Source organism: Doryrhamphus excisus, linkage group LG1 (genome assembly GCF_037039965.1).
Source record: "Doryrhamphus excisus strain RoL-2023G ecotype Guam linkage group LG1, RoL_Dexc_Guam_v1.1, whole genome shotgun sequence".
Lineage (NCBI taxonomy): Eukaryota > Metazoa > Chordata > Actinopteri > Syngnathiformes > Syngnathidae > Doryrhamphus > Doryrhamphus excisus.
In genome coordinates, this window is record NC_136357.1 from 20,550,132 (window position 1) to 20,564,210 (window position 14,079).

General features: G+C 42.1%; 1 protein-coding gene across 9 annotated transcripts in view; it reads right to left on the reverse strand.

Annotated features, from left to right (window-relative positions):
• LOC131132246 (neural cell adhesion molecule 1-like) overlaps positions 1-14,079 on the reverse strand; it is a 220,198-nt gene that overhangs the window by 47,147 nt on the left and 158,972 nt on the right. For all 9 annotated transcript variants that reach the window (XM_078791774.1, XM_058077708.2, XM_078791768.1 and 6 more), the window contains exons 2-7: positions 7,981-8,055; positions 4,968-5,177; positions 4,749-4,892; positions 2,160-2,297; positions 1,973-2,090; positions 448-608 (exon numbers count right to left, since the gene is read on the reverse strand). In XM_078791774.1, coding sequence (XP_078647900.1) covers positions 448-608; positions 1,973-2,090; positions 2,160-2,297; positions 4,749-4,892; positions 4,968-5,177; positions 7,981-8,055 — 846 coding nt within the window. The remainder of the gene's footprint in view (positions 1-447; positions 609-1,972; positions 2,091-2,159; positions 2,298-4,748; positions 4,893-4,967; positions 5,178-7,980; positions 8,056-14,079) is intronic.

Below are 14,079 nucleotides of genomic sequence, written 5' to 3' on the forward strand. Positions count from 1 at the left end.
TTATACATGCTCAGGGAGACTTTATTTATCCTGAATGATGGTTGCAACATTTGACCGATGAAGACCAAAAGTGCAGCCAACATTTGGTGGGCATTTCTTGTCCCTCTGAAGCTTTTATGATGTTCATTTTCACTTCTATTGTGATGGATTTTCATTTCCTCTGTGCATTTTTACCACTTGAGTGACATAATAAAGTGCAAAAGGTTCACTAATAAGTGAGGTTATCCACTTTGTGTAGCTGCAAACGAGGCATCCACTGTATTCATCCACTGTATTCATCCACTGTATTCATCCACTGTATTCATCCACTGTATTCATCCACTGTATTCATCCACTGTGCGTGTTGGAACGAGAACCAAATGAAGTTTTTATTTAACACCAAAAGCATGTAACCCGGCAACCACCTGTACTTTCTTTCAATCCCGAGTGAGTTTTTCTGTGTCTTACCGAAGACGTTGAGACTGACTTCCAGGCTCTTCTCCCCTGCTTTGTTCCTGGCGATGCAGGTGTAATCTCCTTCATCCACTTTGACCACGTCTCTTATCAGCAGCTCAGAGCCGTCCTCGTTCAGGCTGTACTTATCGCCCGACTGAAGGACAACGTTGTTACTGCAGACCACGACAAAGTAAAAAAGAAATAGGACAGCTGAAACAGACACCAGGGTTTGGTCCAACGACTCATGAGGCAAATAAATGGAGGTCTTTTGGCCATTTTTATTTGTTAAAAACGGGAAGGACAGTCTTGCTGGCAGCCTTCAGGAAAATAAGGCTTGGCCTTGGTTTTCTCCTCGTGTCGCAAACATCAACTCCCCGTGGCCCAGGCTTCTTCTTCTTCATCAGCATCATCATCATGCCTGACACATTAGGTGGAAGGGTGAGCCAGGGTATATCCATCAGCTAGCGCCACGGAAAAAAAGCCTTCTTGGTGTTCCGGGGTTGCTTTGGCACAAGACGAGGGAGGTTATTTGTGGGCAACAATGAGAACAGGAGCTCAGGGCAACCACGCTATGTTTCTTCAAAGAATGTAGTTTGGAATAAACAGCAAAAGAATATTAGAAAATACATATATGACAAGTATTGACTGGTCAGGGTAAGAATATTAGCTAAACTGAATTTATGTCTTTGTGTTATTGGTTTTTTTTAATGTTATCATCATTATATCTTTCCAAACAATACCAGGCATTAAAGTGATAAATAAAGTGAAAAAACAAGGGTGGTCTAATATTTTTTTTCCATGATTGTATAGTCGTTAAGTGATACACTTCCATTTTGATTCCATCAAAATCATCAGGAAAAACACAGCTAGGCTGAACAAAAACTTGTTCCAACCACCATCCCACAGGCCAGAACAGAAGACAGGTCAAAGTTAAAAATATCAATTTTATGATTCATTTTTAGATGGAGTGCATATTGTTATATTGTTATGTTGTACTGTTACCGTGGTCCACTTATTTGCACAGCAGTTAAAAATATGACTTAAAGCATGGCCTGTACAGTTAATGAAAGGTTACATGATGATTCATTCATTCACTCAATTTCTACCGCTTATCCTCACGAGGGCGAGAGGCTGGGTACACCCTGGACTGGTGGCCAGCCAATCACAGGGCACATATAGACAAACAACCATTCACACTCACATTCATACCTATGGACAATTTGGAGTGGCTGGAGAAAACCCATGCATGCACAGGGAGAACAACTCCACACAGAGATGGCCGAGGGTGGAATTGAACTCGGGTCTCCTAGCTGTGAGGTTTGCGCGCTAACCACATGACCGCCGTGCAGCCCCATGATGATTGTTTATTTTCTGTTTCTTAGCTATATTTCAGACTTTACTTAAAGCGAAATGAAACTCAGAATATGATCATCAGCCACCAAGACTTGAATGCATTCATTATAATTAGCGCTGTGTTGTTGTGTTCAACCAAACAGAACACTGATTGAAATCTTTGTATGAAGGTGATACTACATACTAGGTCCATGTGATGATGGGTTCGGGGAAGCCGTCCGCATCGCAGGCCAAGAGGGCGGGGCTACTGATGTCTGCAGTGGCATTGACTTCGGACTGCCTGGCACGAATGGTGGGGAGCACTACAACAGTAGCAATAGCCCATTTAGCACAGAAACATTCCTGTGATCAGGCATAAAAAAAAGGCTCACCGTTAATGACCACTTCGATCATCTTGAAGGAGAGCTCTCCCGTTTGCATGACTCGAGCCTCGCAGATGTATGTGCCCTCGTCAGCCTTTTTAATGCCGCGGATCTGAAGGTGACCGTTCTCCATGTGCCGGAATCGGACTGTAACAGGAACAGATGCTCACAGTATGAGTATGGGGAAAGCAAGGTTAGGATAATAAGTAGGGATCGACTGATATGTTTTTTTTTTGGGCCGATGCCGATACCGATTTTTTTCCATCACCCTTAGCCGACGACCGATTTTGCTTGGGCCGATATTTGTGGCCGATACTACTTTTGCTGCCTCCATTAATATGAAAAAATGACAATGATAACAAATATTACAGATCTCAAGTTTAAAGCAATATTTATTGAAATGTAAACACTGAACACAGTAGGATTCAGCTTTCTTAAACACACATTTAAACGGCATTATCAGCCTTAGAAGGAATAAATATTCAACCATGTGCAAAACATTTCTGTTGTAGTTTAAGTTTTATCTAGCATCGATGACCGATGACTGCTCCTCCGCAGTGAGACGCACACCAATACCGATTCAAGTAAAGAACGCAAATATCGGCCCGATAGTATCAGCTGGCCTATATAATAAGTCAGAGTATTTTTTGTTTTTTATATTTTTATGCCGAGGGTTAGCATCTGTAGCTCCAAAATGTTTTGCTTTCCATCAGAAAAAGCCACTTAAAGAAATATGGTGATAACATGCTTTTCATTGGACAGTGACAGTGCACCTCCTTCGCCAATTAAAGCGCCCATTAACACGTTGTAATGGACTGAGCTGCAGTAAGTGAAAGCAGGCGCTGTTTCTCACACGTCGCTCAGTCTGAACACTCTGTGGAGCCTCCAGGCTAAGCAGAGCCAGTGGACTTTGTCAAATTTTTGTCAAGTTGAATTTGCAGCCCGAAGTGCAATTGCGTGAGAAGTTTAGTGTCAGCTGCAATTAGCGTTGGCTCCTTCAATAGAGCACACAGGAAGGAGCTTTGCTCAGCTGTATGTTAAACGGTCTCGATGTAGAGCGATGACGGGTGGTCGGGTTCACCAAAAGGGAGAACGTTATTTTTACAAAAAATGTTTTGTCGTTTTGATCAATAATTAATATTCCACAGTGACCTTGAGAAAGTGTTGCCAAAGTTCTCAGTAAGGAAAGCAGCTACCTGCTGTCCTAAAAGTTGCTAGAAGTCCCTAAATGACATTGAAAATGCATCTCATTCAGAGAGACTACAGCACCTCCAATTACGGATAAAACCAATCTTTGTCTCACTTTCATTACCATTATTTTTACCATAATAATTACCGTTTGAGCGCAACAATGAAAACTCACAAGCTCATAGGTCAGGGTTGGGCAATCTTTTTTGACTCGTGGGCCGCATTCAGTTATCCAGGGTTATATTGTCCAGGGGCCAAGACTCAATATTGACTCAATATTATATAATATTATCAGACCCTATCAAACAACAAAATAGAATTTTTCCATTTTTTTATGCTAAAACACTGACTATAAAAGAGTATGTGTATATGTAACACCCCTGACTACAACACCACTCTGACCACTTAAAGTCATGTTGCTAGCTTGTACGTTAAAGGTTTAAATACTTTGGAAGTAACCGGCGGGCCGAATGTGGCCCCCGGGCCGTAGTTTGCCCACCCCTTGTCATAGGTCAACAAGAGTGGCGACTCACTGAGTTGATTTTCTGAAAAACACCGCCCCTAGTGTTTCAGAGTTTATTGCTAAATATAACAAGATAGTTGCTGTTAAAAAACGGTTACCATTTGCACTTATAAAATGATTCCTTATCGTGAATGCAATGTGCTTTATGTGTCATGCCAGGTATTTAGTTTCTCTAATGTGCATGCTGAGTACGGAAATTTCATACATGTTGGCAGGCCTGCACTAATCGAATCGAAATCGAAAGCACCTGCTTCCACAAACACATAAAGTGGTAAAAATATCAAATTTGTGGCTATGAGGAGTACAGTCTTCAGTCTGAGCGATATTGCTAGAGCCAGGCGTGCGGCATGTTATCATTTTATGACCAGCAGCTTGTGTATTGTTGTTCTATCGCCGGGCAACAGATTGATGAGTCACAGCGGGTATCGAACACCCACGATGGCATCACAACAGTAAAAGGATTCCAAATTGTGTGTGCGCTCAAGCAACTGGAAATTCTACAACCCCTGTGTTAGGGGGTACATGGCTGAAAAACCATTGAGAACCTCTGACCTTCAGGATCAGGATTGGTGTGGATTTTTCATATTGTGCTCGGAGACTGCGTATTTTCTGTGACCTGAGCTCAAACTTGATTGGGTCAAAAACTTTGTGCTTTGTCTCATGGTTCCACTTTTTATGAGTGCCATGGTCCCTGAGTGTAGAGGAACTGGTTTTGGACTTTCAAAGGAAGACTGGACACCAACGGATCTGTCCTTTCTGGGTTGAAAGCATCTTCAATGCGTATTTATTTATCTGTTGTCTGCTACCCCATATCTCACTCGTTCATCTGCATCACTGGCTGGAGGACAATGAGCCAGGAGAAGAGAAGAAGGTGAGAAGAAGCTCACCGTCTTTTTCAGCCTTGATGATGGCACCCTTATGCTTCCACAAGATAAAAGGCGGCGGCGATCCAATCACGTCACAGACAATGTCGGCATCGTCGCCCTCGTTGAACTCCTGGGGGCTGGGTACGTTCTTGAAGGTGATCTTTTCTGAAAGGGATGATGGGAAATGCATTAAAGATGGATTGGCTCAAATGTCAAATGTGGTGGCGGCAGGTGACTTACGGAAGATCTTGACTTGGACCGTAGCCTGCGCCTCCTTGTCGCCATTCCTGGCCACGCACATGTAGATGCCAGCATCGTCAACGTCGGCGTGATAGATGATGAGGGCCGAGCTGGTCTCGTCATTGCGGTTTACGTGGATGTTGGGGTTGTTTGGAAGAATCTTCTCCCCACTGGGCGTGTACCAGTCTATGTCTTTAGCATCTCCTACCACTGAGGAAAAGGTATTTTTGTTTATTTTAGGTTTATTTGGCATTGAACATATTTTTATAAGATGCAGATTTTTACTTGTAAAGGTTATTTATTTCTTCAGCTGTTCTTCACGGCATCTTGGGATAGTTCATGATCACACAATGACAAGGTTTTCAAATTGTCTTTTAAAAAAACAGCTCAATATATTTGGTTGCATCGGCAAAAAAAATGAATGAAGAGGCCGGAATGGCACACAGAATCTATACAGCAGTTGCCGCACCCCGCTAGAAAGTGAAAGTTACGTTTGTGTGAATTCCGATGTGAACGCATCGTCTGTCCAGTGTTCATCATATGTACTGTAACACTTGCACAACTGTTGACTGGCAGGAGGTGGTCCTCTCATGCACACACCTCGCTGGCTTTTTAAACGTGGCAGCCGCTGTGGTTGTTTGCCAGATTATCCCTCATGCCTCCCTCATGCTACACACTCTAGTCCTATTTGGATCCCTGCTTTCTGGCTTTTAGCATTACCTGCAAGTGCCTGACTTTTTCTGCTGTGATTTTTTTTTGCCACTTGTTTCTTTTGCCTTCAGTCAGCAGTGTTTTGCGTTGCACTTTGTCTCCTGTTTTTTGCCTGCTAGCCGTTTGCTGCAGTGTTCTTTGTTCTCTTTTGTGTTTTGGACTCTGTATTGCCTAGTTTTGGTTTCTAGTTTTCTTCTTGTTTGTACATCACCCTACTGTGGACCCTTTGTGTTCAATAAATATTTTTTCTTACTGGAAGTATCTCTGCATCCTGGGTTCCAGACCAGCTCACGTGAAACTCCTGACAGACAATGCTTGACTGGGTGACAAAACATGTATAATTTGCTAAATACGCACATATCCTTATTAATAATAGGCCATAGTCATCCACAAAACAATAATTTATTAATTAATTCATGTTTGAAAAGAGCCAAAGAGTGAGGGAACGATGCTTGAATCTTGAAGTAGCGAGGGATGATGATCGTATTTTTTATTTATCGTTTTTTTGTTGTTGTTGTTGTTTTTTTTTTTTTTTAGGTAATATGTGTCCTGATAACAGCCTGTTCTTTTTCCGCAGTGGAGAAGCTCCAGTTTCAGAAGACCAAAAAATGCATTATGCCCCACAAATATTTCAACAAACAACAAAACATATACAATCCTTGTCGGTTAATTAGATATTATTTTATTTTTCTTAAATTACACTACCGCTCAAAAGTTTGGGATCACTTGCAAATTTCTTCGTTTTCCAAAGAAAAACATTTTCATGCATTTCACAAACATTTTTATCCATTTCACAAACTATTAAAATGAATCAGATGATTTTGAAAGAAGGATGTACATTTTGCATAGAGGCCTACTATCAACAACTGTCAGTCCTCTGCATCAATCTCCTGGTATGGCTGCTAATCCAAGTTCATCATTTTATAAGGCTAATAGATGATTAGAAAACCCATCTAAAAATCTAAACTAGAACTAAAATCTCTTACCACGCTGTTAACTACTCCCTTCAGAGAGCAGCACAAACTGGGTCTAACAAGGACAGAAAAATGATGCACAACTGTGCAAGAAGACAAATATCTGAGAGTGTGAAGTCTAAGACAAAGACGTCTCACAGGTCGTCACCTGGCAGCTGTACTAAATAGTAGCCGTCAAATACCCGTCAGTATCAACAGTGAAGCGGCGACTTCAGGACTTCAGACTTCATGGCAGGACTGCCAAGAAAAAGTCATATCTCAGACTGGCTCAAAACAATTTCCAGGTGATCCCAAACCTTTTACACTGTTTCATATAAAGCTTATCAGCGCAGAAAGTATGTGATCTTGAACACATTTTGATCTTAATCGTAATTTTCCTCTGCATCGCTGACTTATAGTGTCTCTGGCAACTGTCCCTGTCCTTTTCCCCGCTGTCTCAGGCAGTCAAGACCTGAGTCTGTTTCCGGAAACACTGACTTTTTGTGACTCAAAAATTCTGAAGCTATATTGTAACTTCTTCTCAGCATCTCTTTATGTCTTTCGCGCAAAAAATAAAAACGTTCAGTAAAGGATGTACCCAATCCGTTGTTGGGATCAGGCGTAAAAAATAAAGTAAATAAGAATATGAAAGACAAATGACTGTTTTCTCCACATTATGCCTCACAATGAGTTCAACAAGGAATTGTACTTTATTTTTCTTGTATGCATGATTAGATGTCGTAAAATTATCTCAGAGGTAGAGTGATTGTGATCTCGAATGCATTCTGAGCTTTCCACATTGCCGTAACCCAATAGTCAAACTCCAGTGTTAAAAAAGGACAAATCTATCTCGAAGAGGAAAACTCTCACATTCCATCCACTTTATTTTTTCAACAAGCTGGAAAGTGGAAAGAGTGTTTATTGAAGAGGCTCAATATACTTTTTATGAGCTTTTGGAAAACTGGAGGGGAAATTACATTCCTTCCTGGGGGCCAACAGCAACAGTTGAGGAGGAATGACAAGGATATTACCTGGAAACAGTCCCAACAGGGAGGAAGCCATGTGGCACTGGAACGCAACACGTCCGGCCCAAGTGGATCATGGGAAACATGCCTGACTCGTTGACTACCTTGGATGACTGTTTTTAAATAACACGACGTCCATTGTGCTGGTCAGAACATTCAGAGCCAGTACGGCTGGCTGACCAACCATATGTTTAATTTACGGGACAAGTGGTCCGTGACACATGACAGACATTGGTTTAGCCTGTGTAATACTGCAAAAACCACAAGACAGCGCTACAATATCCAATTCATGTGCTTCTTGCATACATGTGTGTGTTCTCTTACCTTCGCAGAGGAAAAATTTGGAATCTCCAACGCTGATCTGCCCTTGTGGTGGCGTGATCTGCACCTGGATGGCAGCTGGAGGGCAAGAGAGAAAAATAAATACATCAACAAACATTTTTGTGCTGCAGGACGATCAAAGACGAGATGACAGACAACAATATAAACCTGATTCACTCTCCGTCCTTCTGTCGCTACCTTAGGAGGACTCCTTTTCTTGCCTTTGTTGCCAAAGTGCTGAGGTTCTTCATAAGAACTTTTGTTGTGAATTGCCACATTAGGAATAAAACCAATGTGTCAGCTGCACATTCATGTTAGTTTCAGATAGATTTATACACAAAACAGTACATTACATTTATGCTAATTACATGGAAAACTTGTATTATTGCCTCATAGAGGCCAAAGAGAAACAGGTGGTATGAAATTTATTTATAACGTTTAAGCAAAAGTAAAAATCTCGTCTTGTTTCAAGGACCGGATGCTACATAGTAGCGTGCCATCTGGTCCTTGTACAAGAGGGCAGGAGCTTGGCTCACATTGCCAGCATTAAGTCAAGTTTCTGGTGAATGTTGGCCTCCGCCAACGACCTTCAGCGTTTACTGGGACGGTTTACATCTGAGTGTGAAGCTTCTGGGATGAGACTCAGTACCTCCAAATCAGAGGCCATGGTTCTCAGTCGGAAAAGGGTGGAGTGCTCCCTCTGGGAGGTCCTGCCCCAAGTGGAGGAGTTTCAGTATCTCGGGGTCTTGTTCACGAGTGAGGGAAGGTGGGAGCGTGAGGTCGACAGACGGATCGGCACAGCCTCGGCAGTAATGCGGTCGCTGTACCGTCGTGGTGAAAAGAGAGCTGAGCCGGAAGGCAAAGCTCTCAATTTACCGGTGGATCTATGTTCCCACCCTCACCTATGGTCATGAGCTTTGGGTCATGACCGAAAGAATGAGATGGCGGATACAGGCGGCTGAAATGAGTTTCCTCCGTAGGGTAGCTGGACTCACCCTAAGAGGTAGGGTGAGGAGCTCAGCCATCCGGGAGGGGCTCAGAGTAGACCCGCTTCTCCTTCACATCGAGAAGAGTCAGTTGAGGTGGCTCGGGCATCTAGTCTGGATGCCTCCCGGAGGCCTCTCTGGTGAGGTGTTCCGTCCATGCCCAGTCGGGAAAAGGCCCGGGGCAGACCTACGACACGCTCAGGGCTCTACGTTAAAAACAAAAATGACTTGCCCATGGGGAATCCTTAAGGTGAGAACTACTTGCCCAAACTTGCCCCATGTAAAATGAAAAGACTGCCATAATGATATCATATATCAATATATGCTGATAATTCATCAGATAATAGTACTGATGCATTGTATTTGGAGGAATGAATGATCTGAAAATTGTGGAGATGTATGTTAACATGGCAAGCCATGCTACCTTACACATGGTAGTCGTAGTAAGCAGTGATATTTAGAAGTTGTCCACCACAATGAAACATTTGTGTACTAGTAAAGTGTTTTTAATCCAGAAAAAATGCTCAATGGTCAAACAATAATTTGTGAAGCAAAGGTGAGAAAAATCCACAGAGAAATGGAAGCGCTAGATTTTGTAGCTTGTGCAAAATCAGCACTCGGTATTGGATCTAATGGGTGGTGTTTGATTGTGACCACTTCAAATTGTCACAGCAATGTGATTCACTCACCTGTGCCATCATTTGATTTGCTGCCGCTAATAAAATATTTGTTTAGGAGGCACTGGTTCATCACTTTTTGCTGTTTTCCTTCAGAAGTTGTTGAAGAATTAGACGATGTTGGCAGGGACGCCATGATGGATGTTTTCCTAGTCAAACGATCGCTGATTGGTTGATCGCGAACAAGAACGGGTGTGGGTAAAACACGGATTGTGGATTACGGACCGCGGTCTAAATAAACGATTGGTCCATTTCAAGATTTGCAAGGATTGGTTTGCAAATTACCACCGGAATTACGCAGTCCGTGTTTTACCAACACCCAATAAGAACCGCTTTAAAAAAAACTCTTGGCAGTATGGCATGCCAAAGTGCACTTGCCCGACGGGAATATTAATGATTGGATTTACTTGTCCGAATTTTGTTTTAACTTGCCCCGGGCCATCGGTACATCGTTATTGTCGAGCCCTGGACATGCTGGAGGGATTATGTCTCACAGCTGGCCTGGGAACGCCTTGGTGTCCTCCTGGTGGAGCTGGAGGAGGTGGCCGGGGACCGGGAAGTCTGGGCTTCCCTCCTGAGACTACTGTCCCCACGACACGGACACGGATAAGCGGAGGAAAATGGACGGATGGATGGATGGATAGAAGGCCAAAAACCAGACATGTTGTTCAGACAATTCCTCCAAATTGTGTGAGTGTCCATGGTGTATTCCATAAAGACACAACAATTAATTTCCGTCATGAATGCAGCAGATGGAAATATCGCTTCAAACATGTCTATCTGCATCCTTACTCAAACCCACTGTGCATGAATACATATTTGTATGTGTCCTTTGTCATTCCACGGGGTGTAGTGTATGAAAATTAATTTGTAAATCCTTAATTAATTTATTATTAACTTATCGCTCTACCTAGAAATAATTGCTCTAAATAAATGTGTGTGTTCCCGTCATTTACTGGTTAATTATGGGTGTAACTTTATTACTTTGGATCACAGGTTTGGATACAGCTGTTACAGACTGCCTCCACTTTGTATGCCACTTTTCCAGTTTATTTTCTTGGAACATACCAGGCTTTGTGTCAATTTATTTTCACCTTTTGTCAATTTGTTTTCTGAAATGTTTCAGAAGGTGTGTCACAGTTATGGTCACGGCTACTTTATTTAGCTCTACTATTGAACATTTCAACTCGATTTCTGAGGCACTGTGTGCTTATAATTTTGCGATTAAAACTTTCCACCCTGGTACATATATAGGCGAGTCTATTAGATAATAATAAATAAATCAGCCTCCCATAAAATATGTAACATAACTCTGGTACACATGGTGCATATTAAGTAGAGTGCAGTATAAAAGTATATGTATATCAAAGGGCATTTTAGAGATCTTATTTAGTCCAATTAGATCAAACTCTGGCCCACTAACAGAAACATGAGGTTCAAGACCCTGTTACCTACTCTATTATGAACCTGAACCTGAGTAAATACCCGACCCTGACACTTGTTTGGGCTCCTGTAACAAGCATTGCCTTAACTGTATCTTAACTGAAAGACATTCAATATTTATTTGTATGCAGTTTTGCCCAATCATCGTGTCCTGTCCTCCCCTTGTCCTACAGTATAGTATGTTGTGTATGGATGGACAGATGATTGCAGTTTTGTTATACAATACTTGTTATACATGAGTATCCGTTATGGATAATGCAAATTTGCCGGATACGAGTATGGAATGGGTACATTTCCATATTGGTGTTGAAAGAAAATGCTCATTAAGTATTCACTCTTCACACTCTGTGATTGGGTAACACACAGACCATCTCCCCCGAGATGGACCCTGCAAGTATCAGTCACAGAGGAGCTGAGCAGCGTCTCATCCATGTACAGGGTGAAATTGGCAAGTTACGACTCATGTTGCGTTGGTCACACTGCCTCTAATTAATTAGGATTTCTTTAGCTCGCCTCTACTTTAATTTGTATCTTGGTCAACTTGTCTCATAACGTACACGGGCTTGTATGCAGGCTTGTGTGACGTCAGTCACTTGTCTATCAGTGGTAGCACGAGTGCTATTTTCCTTGGAATGCGTTTTCATCTTATTCCATGAAGTCATCATAAAATAGGCACACTACCTACAACATACAAATTTTGTTCATTTTCAGTTGGCAGTACACAGATAGTGGTAAGAGTAACAGATTGAATGCCAAATCCTTAGGTACACCTGTGCAGTGGCTGTCTTTTAATGTCAAATATTACACTGCTCTAAATATGCCGCAGTATGCACGTTGCAATCTTTAACTTGTTTTGTATGTGATGGATTTCACATGAGCGCTATATACGGATCGTTGTGTCACTGCTTGTGTTTCTTTTATTTCGTTTGTTCCTTTTGGCTGGTGAGATAAAGTCACTTGGAAAACTTTGCTTCAAGTACTGAACGCTGTGTTGTTTGAGAAAAGTACAGTGAACAAGGCTGACAGATATTTTCCCCATTTGCTATCATTGCATGTTTGCATGAATCACCAACTTCACGGCGATTCATTCATTCATTCATTTTCTACCTCTTTTTCCTCACGAGGGCCGCGGGGGTGCTGGAGCCTATCCCAGCTGTCTTGGGGCGAGAGGCGGGGTACACCCTGGACTGGTGGCCAGCCAATCACAGGGCACATTTAGACAAACAACCATTCACACTCACATTCATACCTATGGACAATTTGGAGTGGCCAATTAACCTAGCATGTTTTTGGAATGTGGGAGGAAACCGGAGTAAAACCCACGCATGCATGGGGAGAACATGCAAACTCCACACAGAGATGGCCGAGGGTGGAATTGAACCATGGTCTCCTAGCTGTGAGGTCTGCGCGCTAACCACTCGAGCACCGTGCCGCCACGTCACGCAGATCATTTAAAAAAATAAATAAGTCTGACAGATCCCTTACACACATGCAGTACACATACAGCAGAATTGTAATACATATAGCGATGTCTGATTAATCCATGTCAACTTAAAATAAAGTACAGATGCAAGGCCAACACATTTCCATTTAAAGCATGCCCACATCCAGTTTATGTCACCCCCACTCCGAGTCCATATTTAGACACAGATAATTTAGATGGGTAAACAGATCCAGATACAGATAGTGGTGTACTCACTCATCCCTAACATATTGCATTCCCTCATATCTATTAGGCGTATTTGGACTTGACTTGTCTAAACACATTTGTATAACAATCATAATAATAATGCCTCCAAACCAACCCAGCGAGTCATGAGTGGTCATGAGTGAAGAGTGAATAACAAAAGATTGTATGTGATGTTGCACAGGGAGGCTGTTTAGGTGCTGCTGTTTTGGGTAGCAGCTTTTAGGAATGGGTCTGTGTGCTACAAGGCATCTATTAGATTGGAGGCCACTATTTCAGCAAGTATGGTATTTTCAGCCAACTGTTTCAAATCCAAGCTTGAAAGGACATTACAAGGTCTGCGTGAGGTCCAAGGGCAAAGATACGCAGTGCAAGAAAACAGCATTAAAAGAATGACACCACTGCATTGTCCTGGTTCACTGATCACAACAACGAAGCAACAGAGACGCTCGCGACCGCAATAGAAGTATTTTTAGAGGAAATGATTGATTTTTTTTCTCTCTATGTCAACTGACTCATTTCTCCTCAGGCGGCTTTCTTTGAAAGTTTGATGCCGTAAATCAAAGAATATCCTTTAACAGGCACACTTTATCTTGTAGCAACAGACTAAAAAACACGGAGTGGACAGTTAGACATTAGCTGGCTATCAAAGGCTTCATCAGGACAACTCGCTTTCTTTCTCACAATGTGACAGTGACACACGCTCAGGAAACTGAATTTTGATCCCAATGAAATCCCGCTGAGCCTTCTGATATTTTGACACAAATGCAAGGAGTCTGTTTGGCCTCGGTCTTCTCACTTCATGGGAATGCTTGACAAGAAGTCCTGCTGTGATCCTGGCACTCTGAGACATGGATGTTTGGAAGCCGAGTCATCATATTGTGGCTTTAGTGTGCTTTTTCCGAGGACTAGGCCAGATAAAATATTAGTGTCCTGTTTATAATGGGAGAAGAATTTTTACACACGATGTGGGAGTTTTGGACCTACATCCACAGGAGGCCATGGTTTTTTTTTTTTTTACATTTATCAGTTAGTTAATGTAGTTTCAAAACCAGTTTTCCTTAATTTTTTGTCAAACATGTGAATCACAAAATGAAGTCATAATTGTTGGGGGCTGAGTGGAGATTTCAGCTTAACTTAGCACTAATTAGGCTAATTTAAAAACAAAAAAAAAACGTGATCAAATCCCCTTGAACGACAATATGAACAACGGCGACGACAATATGAACAACGGCGACGGCAATATGAACTCTCCAAGCAAAAGCGAGAATTCAAGCTGGCTAAGAACACTGATGCAGCTTGTTAGCTT